Source organism: Dipodomys ordii, unplaced genomic scaffold (assembly GCF_000151885.1).
Source record: "Dipodomys ordii isolate 6190 unplaced genomic scaffold, Dord_2.0 Scaffold20, whole genome shotgun sequence".
Classification (NCBI taxonomy): Eukaryota; Metazoa; Chordata; class Mammalia; order Rodentia; family Heteromyidae; genus Dipodomys; species Dipodomys ordii.
Window position 1 is genome coordinate 7,491,546 of NW_012267236.1, and position 14,543 is coordinate 7,506,088.

The 14,543-nt window shown below is 42.9% G+C and overlaps 1 protein-coding gene across 1 annotated transcript; it reads right to left on the reverse strand.

Moving 5' to 3' along the window:
* Positions 1 to 1,373: 1,373 nt before the first annotated feature.
* Mrpl33 (mitochondrial ribosomal protein L33) lies at positions 1,374 to 10,992 on the reverse strand. Its single transcript, XM_013013512.1, has 4 exons — positions 10,916 to 10,992; positions 10,263 to 10,281; positions 8,272 to 8,378; positions 1,374 to 1,673 (listed from the first exon to the last, which is right to left on the reverse strand). Exons 1-4 carry the CDS (start codon positions 10,935 to 10,937, stop codon positions 1,624 to 1,626), a joined length of 198 nt encoding a protein of 65 aa, XP_012868966.1. The 5' UTR covers positions 10,938 to 10,992; the 3' UTR covers positions 1,374 to 1,623.
* Positions 10,993 to 14,543: the final 3,551 nt, after the last annotated feature.

A 14,543-nucleotide genomic window follows, 5' to 3' on the forward strand; every position in this document is an offset into this window, starting at 1 on the left:
AGAACTGGATTTCTCAGACAGCTGACAGTCACTTTTCACCTAAGGTGAAATATATGGTTTTGTAATCCAAAGTTTTGATATTGAAATATCTCAAGTGCTTATGAGTCAGTAACCAATTAAAAAAATATAAACACCCTGTGAGCTACATTCAACTCAAGGGCTAAACAGACAAGTTATTCATTAGACCAGATATTAAGGCTTTTACTTTTCTAAGAAATCCATGCATGTCCCATACCTTCTAAATTAGCATATCTACAGTCATCTAAAAGATTCTTGTAACCTAAGACTACAAAGTACAGTTTTAGCATAAAAATAGCCAAGATCTCACCTGTTACTACTTCCAACCAGTTTCACAAGAGGCCATAAAATAGCTGATTTGACTAGAATACCACAAGCCCTTAAGACTCAACAACTGTTTATCACTAATTCCCTTTCCAGAGAGCTGCTCCTGCATTTCCTCCAGAAACAAATTTTGCCAAGAGGCAGAACACCTGTCATTGTGGGACACCAGTGAGTCCCTAATGCTTGTGGCCAAGGCTAGCACAAAACATTGCCAAATACTTAATGTACAAAAAAGAAGGGGAAAAAAAGGTAGCTTTTGTAATCCTTTTTGGTGGTTGCCTGTCTTGGGGCTTGAACCCTGGCTGAGCACTGCTCTGCTTTTTTTGTTCACAGCTCTACCACTTGAGCTACACCTCCACTTCTGAGAGGCATAGACTTCCCTGACTTGGCTGGCTTTGAACTGTGATCCTCAGATCTCAGCCTCCTGGAGTTGCTAGGATTATAGGCATGAACCACTGGCACCCAGCCAAAAGCTCACTTTTTTGAAAATTCTATACACTGGGGCTGGGAAGGTAGCTTAGTGGTCGATATTGCTTGCCTTGCATGCATGAGGCCCTGGGTTTGATTCCTCAGTACCACATAAGCAGAAAAAGCCAGAGTGGCGCTGTGGCTCAAGTGGTAGAGCGCTAGCCTTGAGCTGAAGAGCTAAGGGATAGTGCCCAGGCCCAGAGTTCAGGCCCCATGACCTATCCAAAAAAAAAAAAAAAAACAACTGTATGCTGCTTTGGATTTGAGAATATGTCACTGGCATTTTTCCTAATTATACAAATACACATCAAAACCAGGAAAAAAAAACTTGGTTTATTCTTCTTCCCACTTATCCTTGACATCCATCGCAGTTTACATGGGAATTTCTTCCAAGATCACCTGGAGTGCTACTGTGCCTTTTCTACGAAGTACAAGGAGCAACCAAGAAATTCATACAAATCTCATCATGGGGGAATAATGTTTTATTATATAAAGCAATGGTTATTTCTTGGTAATGTTCTTTTTATTTCAAACAGTAGTAGGAAATACTAAGAGACAATTGGACAGGCTATTTTAATACTTTTTTATTAAGGACTATAAAAGTATCCAGAAAGATAAATAATTGGTAGAATGATATCTGTCCTGAAGACCTTCCTTTCACTGCATTGTTCCCTTCACAATGGCCTTCAAATCAAAGGAGGCAGTGAGGCTGTACCATTTCCTCTTCTTTATTACTCGCTGCAGGATTTCTCAATCAGTATCCCCACCCTCAGTCTTCTCCTTTATAAATCAAACTCATGTTTAATCCATTGTTCAAAGAGAGCGTATTTTTTTCAGTTCTGTGAAGAGGACTTTTTTCTGCACTGTGGAAGGAGAAAAAAAGGCTGTAACAGAAAACTAAAAAATATTTTATTACAATAAACATTATCAAAGTCTTCTCCTTTCTCTTAAGTTTATTATTCCATTGACATGAATATGGAGCTGATTTGCAAACTCACAGGTCCTCAATCTCAGACTAGAGAAAAAAAGACAAAATGGTACAGGAAAAAAAGAAAGAAAAGCTACCATTCCACCAGTGGCATCCTCAGTACCTCAAAAAGCAATAAAAAGAATTATTCACCATAGCTAAGATATGGAACCAACCCAGATGCCCCTCAGTAGATGAATGGATCAAGAAAATGTGATATATATACACAATGAAATTCTATGCTTCCATCAGAAAGAATGACACCTGCCCATTTGTTCGGAAATGGAAAGACTTGGAAAAAATATTAAGTGAAGTAAACCAGACCCAAAGAAATATAGGTCCCATAGTTTCCCTTATTTGCAATAGTCTATGTCTAGGATAATCTTATCAGATGAGCAGAAAAGCTCAAAAGCTATGTACATATGACCATATGTATGTAGATGATGCTAAGCGAAATGAACCCCAAGATGTGGACACAAGAGGTTTTCCTTTGCCATTGTTTTATTTTTTTATTTTTATTGTCAGTTATGGGTCTTCAGCTCAAGGCCAATGTTCTACCACTTGAGCCACAGAGCCACTTCCTGTTTTCTGGTGGTTTATCGGAGATGAGTCTCACAGACTTTGCTGCCCAGGCTGGCTTTGAACCGTAATCCTCAGATCTCAGCCTCCTGAGTAGCTAGGACTATAGGTGTGAGCCTCCGGTGCCCGGCTGTTGTTGTTTTTAATGTATTATGTGATTTTTTTGTTTCTTTTGTATGTTCTTCCTCCTATGGTATATCCCTATTGTCACTGTTATTTGATTTTGGTAACTTCATCTTGTATTTACATTGATCTCATTTGGGGAGGGGAAGGGGAATAACAAAATGCTGAAACAAGGACACAGATGGCCCATTGCAACAGTGATACTCACAAGACACTATGTTGGAAATTAACTTTACAACTTGGGGGTGGGGAGTGGAGGAGGTGGGGGAGGGAAGGGATAGTAGGAGAAAAACAAAGGAGAGGGTAACAATGCTCGACAAGAAATGTACTCATTACCCTATGATGTAATTGTAACCCCTCTATACAGCATCTTTACAAGAAAAATATTTTTTGGGGGGGTCCGGTCGTGGGGCCTGAACTCTGGGCCTGGGCGCTGTCCCTCAGCTCTTCAGCTCAAGGCTAGCGCTCTACCACTTGAGCTATAACACCACTTCTGGCTATTTTTTTTTGCTTATGTGGTGCTGAGGAATCGAACCTAGGGTCTCAGGCATGCAAGGCAAGCGCTTTACCATTGAGCTACCTTCCCAGCCCAAGAAAATAATTTTTTTAAGAGATAAAAAGAAAAAACTTGGGTGTAAAAATGGGAAATAATGTCCAATCCTGAAACACATAGATAATTAAGAACAGGCTGAGAACTGGACTACAGCAATGGAGTAGCAGAACTGAGGAAATCCCAAAAGAAATGGCAATCCAGGAGAAGAATAAATGCCATGGAACCTCTATTTCCAGAGGTAGTTTAATATGCGCAAACCAGATGTTTTAGTTTTACAAAATATGATACATTGTGAATATTACAGAATACCATCTCCTGTAACAAAATCAAAACAAAGTGCTGCCAGCCCCCATGAGAGGGGGGCCATGAGAGGCTGCTGGATGCTAGGAAGTGAGGTTTTCATAGGTCCCACAATGTCCCAACAGCCCATTATTAACCTCCACATACATGATACTTACCCACACATGTATCACACACATCTCACCTCCCAACTTGATTCCTCTTGGCAAAAAAAAAAATACAAATGCACCATGGAAAATCCAATCATTCAACATCTCTTCACTAGTCTCCACCATAAATGAGATTTCCCTATCCTAATTCTGGTCCAGCAGAGCTACAGTTAAAGAAATCCTCAAACTGGGCACTGGTGGCTTATTCCTTTTATCCTAACAACTCAGGAGGCTGAGATATGAGGATCAAAGTTCAAAGCCAACCTGTCCAGCAAAACCCATGAGACTATCACCAATTAAGCACAAAAAAAGCTGAAGTAAAGCTGTGCCTCAAATGGTAGAGCACTAACCTTGAGCAAAGAAGCTCAGGGACAGCTCCCAGGCCCCAAGTTCAAGCTCCAGGACTGGCACTCCCCAAAAAAAACAAAACAAAAAAGATGATACTTTTCCATTAAACATTCTTGTTAGTTGAAGAAATATTTTCCAAGTTTTTCTACATGGAAGTAAAAAAGGAGCTGGGGGTGTGGTTAAGCTCAGCAGAATGCCTACCTAACGTGAAAAAAGCTTTAAGTTCCATCCCTGGCACCACTCAAAAAAAAAAAAAAAAAGGTAAAAGAAAACTTGTTTAACTGAGAAGCAGATTATTTAAATGAACATAACCAGAAGTCGCTAGTCAAGATTAATAGAGCACAGCTTTATTTATTCAGGAAAATCCCTTCCATCCTCTGAGTCTATTGAATTCAAAGAACACTTTGTCCATGGAGTTGTTCAAGGCAATGTGGTGTTCACAAGATGCAAGAGAGCCTAACAATACACCATGAGGTACTTGTGTGAATGTCGAACATGCACACACCCAAGAACATTAAGATAAAGGCAACAGCATTGGCTACATGAGGCCTCAAAGAAAGGATAAAGGTTGGCTTCCAAAGGAGCAGCTTTTGGACAAACTAAAACTAGAATGATGGGAGGAGGCAGGAAAGACCCTTGGGCTCTGAGGCCTTTAATACTGGGCTGACCACAAAGGAAAGCACTGGTTTTGTTTAAAAAGTAAGTTTCTAGAAAAGTAATCTGTGCCCATGTAGTAGAAAGAGCAGGCACTTGGATTTGGAAGGGTTAGTTTTAGACTTTGGCTCCATTATTGGTCAGCTATGAGTCTCTAAGCACATTTCTAAGAATATTCTTTTTTCCTTATGAGAAAGAACTCTATTTCCTTTGCTGTCATATACACAACAAGCACTCAATTTGTGCTAGTTGAACTGAAATGACATGTTGCTATCCACAACCATAAATATAAATTAATTCTATCAAAATATTTGCTGTTAAATTCACAGAACAATGATTCTGTCAAGTTCTTTCCCTACAGCTAACCTACATCTATTGTCTCAGTTAAGTCTACATTGCCTTGTTTACTCATCCATAGAAATGAAACTGACAAGTTTTCAGTCTCTTTATGATAAGCAGTTTAATAAGCTTACACCTTAGCCTTTAATCCTTCCTCCTTGGAAATTAGCAGCTAGTTTTGCTTTTCTGTGTTTTTTCTGTGGATTTTGTTGTGGTGGTGGTGGTGGTTGTTTGGTGGGCTGTGGGGCTTGAACTCAGCCTGGGTGCTGTCCCTGAGCTCTTTTGCTCAAGGCTAGCACTACCACTTTGAGCCACAGTTCCACTTGTGGTTTCTGAGTGGTTAACTGGAGATAAGAATCTCACAGGGGAGCTGGGAAAGTGGCTCAGTGGTAGAGCGCTTGCCTTGCATGCACGAGGCCCTGGGTTAAATTCCTAAACACCACATAAGCAGAAAAAGCCAGAAGTGGCACTGTGGCTCAAATGGTAGAGCACTAGCCTTGAACTGAAGAGCTGAGGGACAGTGCCCAGGCCCAGAAATCAGGTTCCATGACAGACAAAAAAAAAAAAAGAATCTCGGGGCTGGGAAGGTGGCTCAGTGGTAAAGCGCTTGCCTTGCATGCATGAGGCCCTGGGTTCGATTCCTCGGCACCACATAGCCAAAAGAAAAAAGCAGGAAGTGGCACTGTGGCTCAAGTGGTAGAGCACTAGCCTTGAGCTGAAGAGCTGAGGGACAGCGCCCAGGCCCAGAGTTCAGGCCCCACGACCGGACTCCAAAAAAACAAAAAAAAAAAAAGAATCTCACAGAGACTTTTCTGCCAGAGCTGGCTTCAAACTCAGCTCTCAGCCTCCTGAGCAGCTAGGATTACAGCCGTGAGCCACCAGCGCCCAGAAGCAGCTAATGGAAAGGACAGAGGATGACATAGCTGCTTCTTGTCACAGAGTACTATGAAATGTTTTCAACCTGATCTGACTCATAAAATAGACAAAACATTATCCTAAACCTAACTTTACTCATCACAGTAATACATGATGAGAGAACTATCAAACTTATCTGGTACTCTAGACAGACCTCAAGGTAAATACCTTTATCACAAAAGTCTACAAGAGCATCTATTGGCAGAAAGCATGGCAGTTTCCTATTCCAGAACATTCTCTTCTGCTGTACTGCAAGGCTCTGCAAAGCTCTGACCTTCTTACTAAAAAATTCCTGTCTATTTGAAATTTATATATGAATATTTCCTTCTGCTTTCTGAACTCATGGTCAAAAATGTTTACAGCTGTATCCTTTTCCCAATCTCAAAACTTTGACAAATGCTAAATTCCCACTACTTACTCCACATGGATGAAAACTCCAATACATTTGTACACATAAACTACCACAGAAGTTTATTCCATCAACAGTAATTAGTGCTGTGCAAATTCCTAAATGCACTCTAAAAGAAAATTACAGAAAGCTGGGCACTGGTAGTTCATGCCTATAATCCTAGCTACTCAAGAGGCTGAGATCTGAGGATCACAGTTCAAAGCCAGCCCAGGCAGGAAAGTCCGTGAGACTCTTATCTTCAACTAACCACCAGAAAATCAGAAGTGGAGCTGTGGCTCAAAGTGGTAGACAGCTAGCCTTGAGACCCACAATCAACCCCCCCCCAAAAAAATTCACAAGTTATTTTATTATACAGTTCATCACTTTTTGAGTTTCCACCCATTAACATAAAAAAGCAGAAAAAAAAAACACCAAATTAATCCAGTAACAAATTTTTCAGGCTCAAAGAATGGATCAAGCAGTGCAGCAAATGCTTAAGAAGCACAATGCCCAAGTTCAAATCCTAGTACCACCACCAAAAAAAACACCAATAACTTTCCAAAGGAAGAATCATCCTCCTGAAATTCACTTCTAATCCTCAAGTATCAACCTAGAATTGCCTTTTTATTCTGAAATAACTAAAATTAATAACACTACAGAACCATGAGGGAATTTATTGCTATTAAAGAATGGAATTCAAGTAATTTTAAGCTGACAACTGGACTTCTCAAGAGACTTTTTTAACATCTCATATTATACAATCTTTCTCTTGCCTTTAAGAAGCAGTCATGAAGGGCACAAAAATGAAGTCAAAAGAACAGGAGGAGCCGGATGCCAGTGGCTCACGCCTGTAATCCTAGCTACTCAGGAGGCTGTGATCTGAGGTACACTGTTCAAAGCCAGCCCGGGCAGAAACACCCATGAAACTCTCATCTCCAATAAACCACTAGAAAACCGGAAGTGTGGCTGTGGCTCAAGCGGTAGAGTGCTCGCCCTGAGCTGAAGAGAGCAGGGACAGGACCCAGGCCCACAGTTCAAGCTCCACGACCGCCCAAAAATAAAAAAAGAACAGGAGGCTCTGCTCAAGTAGTAGAATTGTTGCCTCCAGCACACAAGGCCCAAAGTTCAACCCCCAGTACTCAAATTTTTTAAGGGCAACACTAATTAGTACTGTGCAAGTTTCTAAATAAACTCTAAAAGAATTAAAATCAGAGAAAGTTATAAAGTTGTTTGCTAGTTTTGTACAAATCTGTCCACCAAATTCAGAAACAGGATGGACTTCTACCAACAGCCATCAGTTTCTGACTCTACTTGGTTTGTGAGTAGACAACTGGCCAGGGGAACATTAATCTTTCTGTGGGGCAGTTTTGGGGCTTGAACTCTGGGCCTGGGCACTGTCCCTCAGCATTTCAGCTCAAGGCAAGTGCTCTACCACTTGAGCCACAGCGCCACTTCTGGTTTTCTGGTGGTTCACTGGAGATAAGGGTCTCAAAGACGTTCCTGCCCAGACTGGCTCTGAACCTCGATCCTCAGATCTCAGCCTCCTGAGTAGCTAGGATTACAGGCGTAAGCCACCAGCGCTCGGCACATTTATCTCCTTTAAATAAATATTTCTCCCTACTGAGATCGTAAGTGACTAGATAATCCAGAATTTTGTTACATGGCACAAAATGGAATCAACTTCTCTGCCCTGGTGCACCAACACATAGGTACATATATCCCTTTGACTCACATCTGGATCCCAGAGCATGCCATTGTCAGACACCACCCTGGCCTCCTCAAGACGCTTTGTTTCTAGAACCCTACACCTTCTCACCTTCTTGTCATGGTAAACAATCCCCACTGGGAGACTCTGCTTAACTATCCTAGCTAATATAACTCATCCCACCATCCACATTCCCTCCTACATCTCCACATCTCCATCAGCTCTGGCTAACAGCATTTATCAGTGTCACTTTTCCCCTCTCCCTCTCCATCCAGACTGTAAATGCCAAGAAAAAAGGGACAGAATCTGCCTGCTATCTTGGCTTATGCCACATCTGAACAGTACATGTGACAAAATTGTCACAGACAAATAGTCTAGAAAGAAGGTGATAGCCTTTGAAGGTCTTTGAACATATTGTGGAATCACTTCTCTGAATCTTACCAATTGGATCATAATGCAAAAGAGTCAGTTTCTCTCGGAGTCGGCTTCTCTTGGTGTTGAAGGAGAAACCTGTCCCAGCTTGGCTCACCATTTTCACCAGAATGGTTCTAAGATTAAAGAGTAAACTGTTACAAGTTGAGAAAACACACTGAACTGCTGTGAGTAGAGATCACATTTTGAACTCTGTGGAATCACAGTGGTTGTAAATGTCAGGTGGCCCTAAGAAGGTTCAGTTCTAAGACAACCTACACTCCTATAAAACCCACTTTCAATTGATTCAAATTTCAAGGTTTAGTCTTGACCTGAGTGATTTCGTAATGACCTAACCAAATCAATAAAAAACAAGTGTGTGTGGTCACTACAGCTTTTAATAACTGTGTTGTCTGTTACTTTTCATTTGTCTTGTCTCCCCACATACACCATGTTACTTCTCATGTAATTACAAAACAAATTTCAACTATTTCAGACCATGTTACATACCACTCCACTGCTTTCACTGTACAGCACAATGATTAAGACAGACACTAATCAGTCATCTATTCAAGAAACATTCAAACAAATCTACCCAAGCCAGGTGCTGGTGGCTCACATCTGTAATCCTAGCTACTCAGGAGGCTGAGATCTGAGGATTATAGTTCAAAGCCAGCCTGGGCGGGAAAGTCCATGAGACAATTATCTCCAATAAACCACTCAGAAAACTGGAAGTGGTGCAGTAGCTCAAATGGTAGAGCGCTCGCCTTGAGCTGAAGAGCTGAGGGACAGCATTCAGGCCCAGAGTTCAAGCCCCATGACTGACCAAAAAAAAATCTACCCAGTGCTAACTGACTCTGTGAAAAACACTGCAGGAAGCATAAAGCTACTCTATCCAGGCACCAGTTGCTTATGCCAATAATCTGACCTACTCAGAAGGTTGATACCTGGAGGATAGAGGTTCAAAGCTAGACTAGGCAGAAAGTCCACAAGACTCCAAAATAACTATCAAAAAGCAAGGGTGAAAGTGGGGCTCAAGTTGAAAATCAACTGTCAAGCCAGTGTGAGAGAGATGCTGAGTTCAAACCCCAGTACTGACAAAGCAAAAAAAAACTAGCTAAAAGTATGCAAGGTGAGTTGGTGCATAAAAACTGAAGGTAAAATATATATGACAAATGTCACAAAATGATAAAAACATGAAATGCAGGGGATCTTTCTAGATCCCCAAAAAAGCACAGGATTATTACAGAATCTAAAGGTGGGGATTTCAGACATAATAATGTAAGAAAAATTATGATTCTACTATTGAATAGTCAAATAAAGATAAAATATTCAGCCTGATACCATCGTGTGAATGCAGAGCTTTTGACAGAATCTAGACTTCAAGTATCTTTTACCAGAGTAGCAATAGGTAAAGATCCTTTAGAGATGCTGGACAGCTGCTACTATTCCCTGTCACCCCCAAGACACAGGGGAAGCAACCAATACAGCATACTAGGATGCTAGCTGTGATCTTCTGTAGGTTAGGTTTACTAAAGGCATTTCAGCTCACCGTATTTTGAACCTGTGATGGGTTTTTCAGGAGGTAACACCATCACAAGTCAAGGAGCACCAGGATATCTTGAAAGAATTCATAAGAATAAAATAATTAAACAATTAACCCTCAAATCTACTTTAAGAAAATTAAAGTCGGGTACCAGTGACTCACACCTGTAATCCTAGCTACTCAGGAGGCTGGCCAACTCAGGAAGAAGAGTCCAAGAAATTCTTGTCTTCAATTAACCAGCAAAAATCCCAAAGTGTTGGTGTGGCTCAAGTGGTAAAGCAGAAGCCTTAAGCAAAAAAGCTAAGGGTCAGAGCTTAGGCCCTGAGTTCAAGATCCAGTGCCAGCATTAAACAAAAAAGGAAAAGACAATCGAGGCAAAATGCTTAGTCTAATACAAAGAAATGCTAATTACAACAACTGGATTAATAAAACCTCACATAAACAAAGTGCAAATGAAACAAAAACTTTTACTTACTTTGACTTGCTCTTGGCAACTTTTTGTGTAACGGTTGAAAGAGAAAAATACAAGTTTATTATTCTTATAAACAGTAATAAAAAAAAAAACCATTGAACTCATGAAGCATGTCGTAAGCTTTCACACTGTTTTCCCTCAATATCAGGGAACCCACGAGCATCTTACAGGACCAGGATTGATCACAATGAGGAACACAATGCTTTGCGCACTCACTGCAGTGGACTGGGTACTTTTCAAGTCTTCCTACAGTAATACTGGCCTCATGTTTTCTTCTAGGGTGTAGCTGGCTGCACTGTAAGCAGCCTAGGGTTGCACAGATCACTCTTTGGAAACGGTCGCGGTGGAGCAGGGACACCACACGCACAGGGGGCGAGCCGACCTGCAGGAGGCGCGATCCCGGGCACTCCCGGCGCCCCGCACGGGAGCGGGGTCCCCGTCTTTGGGGTTAGAAAGCCGGAGATCCTTTCCAGCTGGGACGTCGACACGGGCCGACGAAGCCCCTGCAGGGCTTTCCCACACTGCCTGACCTAACTCCGGCGACCCCGGGACGCCGCACGGCCCCGCGCCCCCGCCCGCCCGCACCGCCCCGCAGCACCCGGCGCGGTCACCCGCCCCCGCCGCGGGTCCCGCCACCACCACCGGCCCCCCCTTACGGGAGACGGCCGAGAGCAGCATAGTGACCACAGCCCTGAACCGTGACCGGCAAACAAGTGCTTCCGGGGCATCAGCCAATTCCGGAAGAGGATTTCTGGGATTTCCTAAAACCACGCCCCCAGCCGGAACCTGCCAGTCCTCGGGCCCCTGGTGCCCCCCGCCGTGTTCGTGGGAGCTGGGGGTGTAGGGTCCTTCGCTTGGCCTTTGGTGATCGAGGGCCGGCCAGTGGCTCCCTGTTCCACCCAAAGGCCCGCAAACATTCCTCTTATTTTTCTTTTTTCTTTTTGGCCAGTCCTGGGGCTTGAACTCGGGGCCTGGGCACTGTCCCTGAGCTTCTTTTGCTCAAAGCTAGCACTCTACCACTTGAGCCACCGGCACTTCCACCTTCTTGTGTGTATGTGGGACTGAGGAGTCGAACCCAGAGCTCCATGCATGCTAGGCAAGCACTCTACCACCAAGCCACATTCCCAGCCCCCTCAAAGATTCCTTTGGGAACAATATGCAATCCCCTATTTATCAGACCTATTTAGTTAACAAATATTTGGTATTTCCTTAACTAGCATGTTCTTTGTGTTTATTATTTCAGACCCGTCACTCAGCTACTTTTGAGAGGGAGAAAGGGCAGAGGGGGTTGTCACAGAGCACTTTTGAGAATCATCTAAAACCTATGGTTTATCCCTTATAGAAAAATACAATATGCCCACCCACTATTTTCCCTAAATTGTCCAGTAGTCCTCAACCTTAAATGGGATCACCTGGGAAATGTTATTAACTATTATTAGTGCCTGCCTCCTTGTAATTGATTTTGATTATCTGTGTTTGTGCTGCCAGGCCTGGGCCTTGTGTACTCTAGGCAAACGTTCTACCACAGAGTTTGTCTTCAGCCTCCATCGAGCTTTTTAAATTCCTTTAGAATATTTTTCTGATGCACTGCCATTATTGAAAAGTACTGAACTTCATGCATTATGTTAAGTACACAATCATACACCATCTATTACAGGTGTGTCCATTTAATTAACTTTGTGTGAAGAACAGCACTTACCTGGATAGAGAGAGGAGAGAAGAGAAGTGTCAATTTGAAAGAATGAGAAAGTCTTGAAGCTGTAAACAAATAAAGGAGGCACACACATGCATTCAGTAAGACTACAGAACACATAGCAAAGAAGAAGCTCTGACCCAGAAGAGTAAGAATAGGACATATGCTTTCTGGAAAGGTGAATAGAAGACTAGCAGACAACGCCCTTTCCGCCCACACACTTCACCTGACCTGCTTCACTGTGAAAAGGCTGGCAGGCTTAGCCTTTGGGGAAAGTCAGCCAATTACAGGTATGGCTTGATAGTTTGGTGAAGCAAAGGAGGGAGGATGGTGTCTATGGGAGCTGAAGTAAAGCATCAGAAAGGGTGTGGAGGTTTAGAGGTAATGGACTGAAACACTCAGCCTGTGGATGAAAAGGGTGGGGACTGGTCAAGGAGAGGCATTCCTGCAGTGGGTGGGAAGCTGAGCTGCATCTCAGGCTGCCAACAGAGAGAAACCACGCAAGCACTGCAGGCTGATTTTTTATTAGCCATGTGACTCTGAGCAAGGTCCTGGCCTCTGTTTGAGAGGCAGGCAATTGACAGTATTAAGGGGTAAAATCAGGACTTCACACCTGCTAAACCGAAGTGCTACACTTAAGCCATATCCTCAACCCTTTTTACTTTAGTTTGTTTTGGGGGTGGGGATGAGATAGAGTCTGACATTTCTGCCTGGGCTGGTCTGGACCACGATTCTCCTATTTCTACTTATTGGATAACAGATAACAAGTGTCAACTGAAGTAACCACCTGTGCCCAGTCCTGGGCCTCAGTTTTAAAGGAGGATTTGTGTGTTAACTTGAGTGAAGGCCACATTCCCAGATCATCTATTGCTTACTCCATTGTGAAATTTCAGAAATTTTGGAAAGTTACCTTACTTATAAGGGTAAGGGTGTGTGTGTGAGAGAGACAGAGACAGAGACAGAAAGAGATCACATGTAATACTTTTTTTATCATGGATTTCAAGTTCTTGTGATTTGCATGTAAATGGCAGACTTTCCTTAGTGGAAAAGACTTCCCTTATCTCTGGAAAATCAGTAGATGATGCCCGCACTGCTTGCTGCGCAGCCTGACCACTCCAAGTGTAATCCAAGTGGCGGCAGCAGCATCATTTGGGAGCTGGCTGGGAACATAGAGTTCAGGTCTCACTTTGGGTTTATTCAGAGTCTGCAATTTAACAAGATCTCCAAATGATGGGAAATAAATTTTGAGAAGCAGTGCTCTGAGAAAAAAAAGTGACTTACTGATCAGACAACAAAGATTGAAACTCAGAAACGGGAGAACAAACCTCATTTACATGAAATGAAGTCGTAGGGGCTGGGGTTTAGCTCAGCGGAAGAGCACCTGCCTGGCGAGCACAAGGCCTGAGTTCTGTCCTCAGCTCTGGAAAAAAAAAAAAAAGCTATAAAAGAACAAAAAAAAAAATAAGGCAACTTAAAATGTAGTAGTCGAAGACCTCTCTCAGTGTTAGTTGCTGTTACACATTGAAGCGCAATACAATGCCTGGTACATAATAGATTCTCAATAAATATTTGTCAAGTGGATGGACAAGAGCCGAGACCTCTAGAGCCAGAAAAAATTCCAGTGTGGGGCCAACAACCACCTTGACTTGATATTAACAACATGGAAAAAGTCTTCCTAGCCCCTATCTCTAGAACAATGTTAGTCCTTATTCTGGCACAGAAGAGAACTCATGGCCCTGTGGGTCCAGAGCAGGTTAAGCTACCTTCGTTAGAGAGATTAAAAATCTACATAGAAAAGTAGGCAAGAGGGCTGGGAAGGTGGCTCAGTGGTAGAGCGCTCGCCTTGCATGCCTGAGGCCCTGGGTTCCATTCCTCAGCACCACATAAGCAGAAAAAAAAAAAGCCGGAAGTGGCGCTGTGGCTCAAGTGGTAGAGTGCTAGCCTTGAGCTGAAGAGCTGAGGGACAGCGCCCAGGCCCAGAGTTCAGGCCCCACGACTGGACCCAAAAAAAAAAGAAAGAAAGAAAAGTAAGCAAGAAGGTGAACTGGCTTCTCAGGCAGGTCTGCTGTAAGGATCAGAAGTTGAGCCAACCAATGGCAAAGTGGTAGCTAGAGAAGAGCTAGACCCAGAAATAACTAATCCACACAGGTGATTCTGGGTAGCTGCCTTCAGCACGTTTGTAGTAGGCAAAATGTAATGCATTTAGTATCAGTTTTGGTTCTTATTCTTTCCTGTCTTCAAAATAAATGTTGATATGACATTTCCCACAGTCAAAGGCAACCACTACAACTCTTGGCAAAATTCCCCATGTTATAGGTAGATGGAGAAAGGTTAAATAATAAAAGAACAGAGTTTGTTATTAACTTACCTTAGAAGAGTGGATCAAGCCGGGCGCTAGTGGCTCACGCCTGTAATCCTAGCTACTCAGGAGGCTGAGATCTGAGGATCGCGGTTCAAAGCCAGCCCGGGCAGGAAAGACCGTGAGACTCCTATCTCCAATAAACCACCAGAAAACCGGAAGTGGCGCTGTAGCTCAAGTGGTAGAGTGCTCACCTTGAACTGAAGAGCTGAGGGACAGCGCCCAGGCCCAG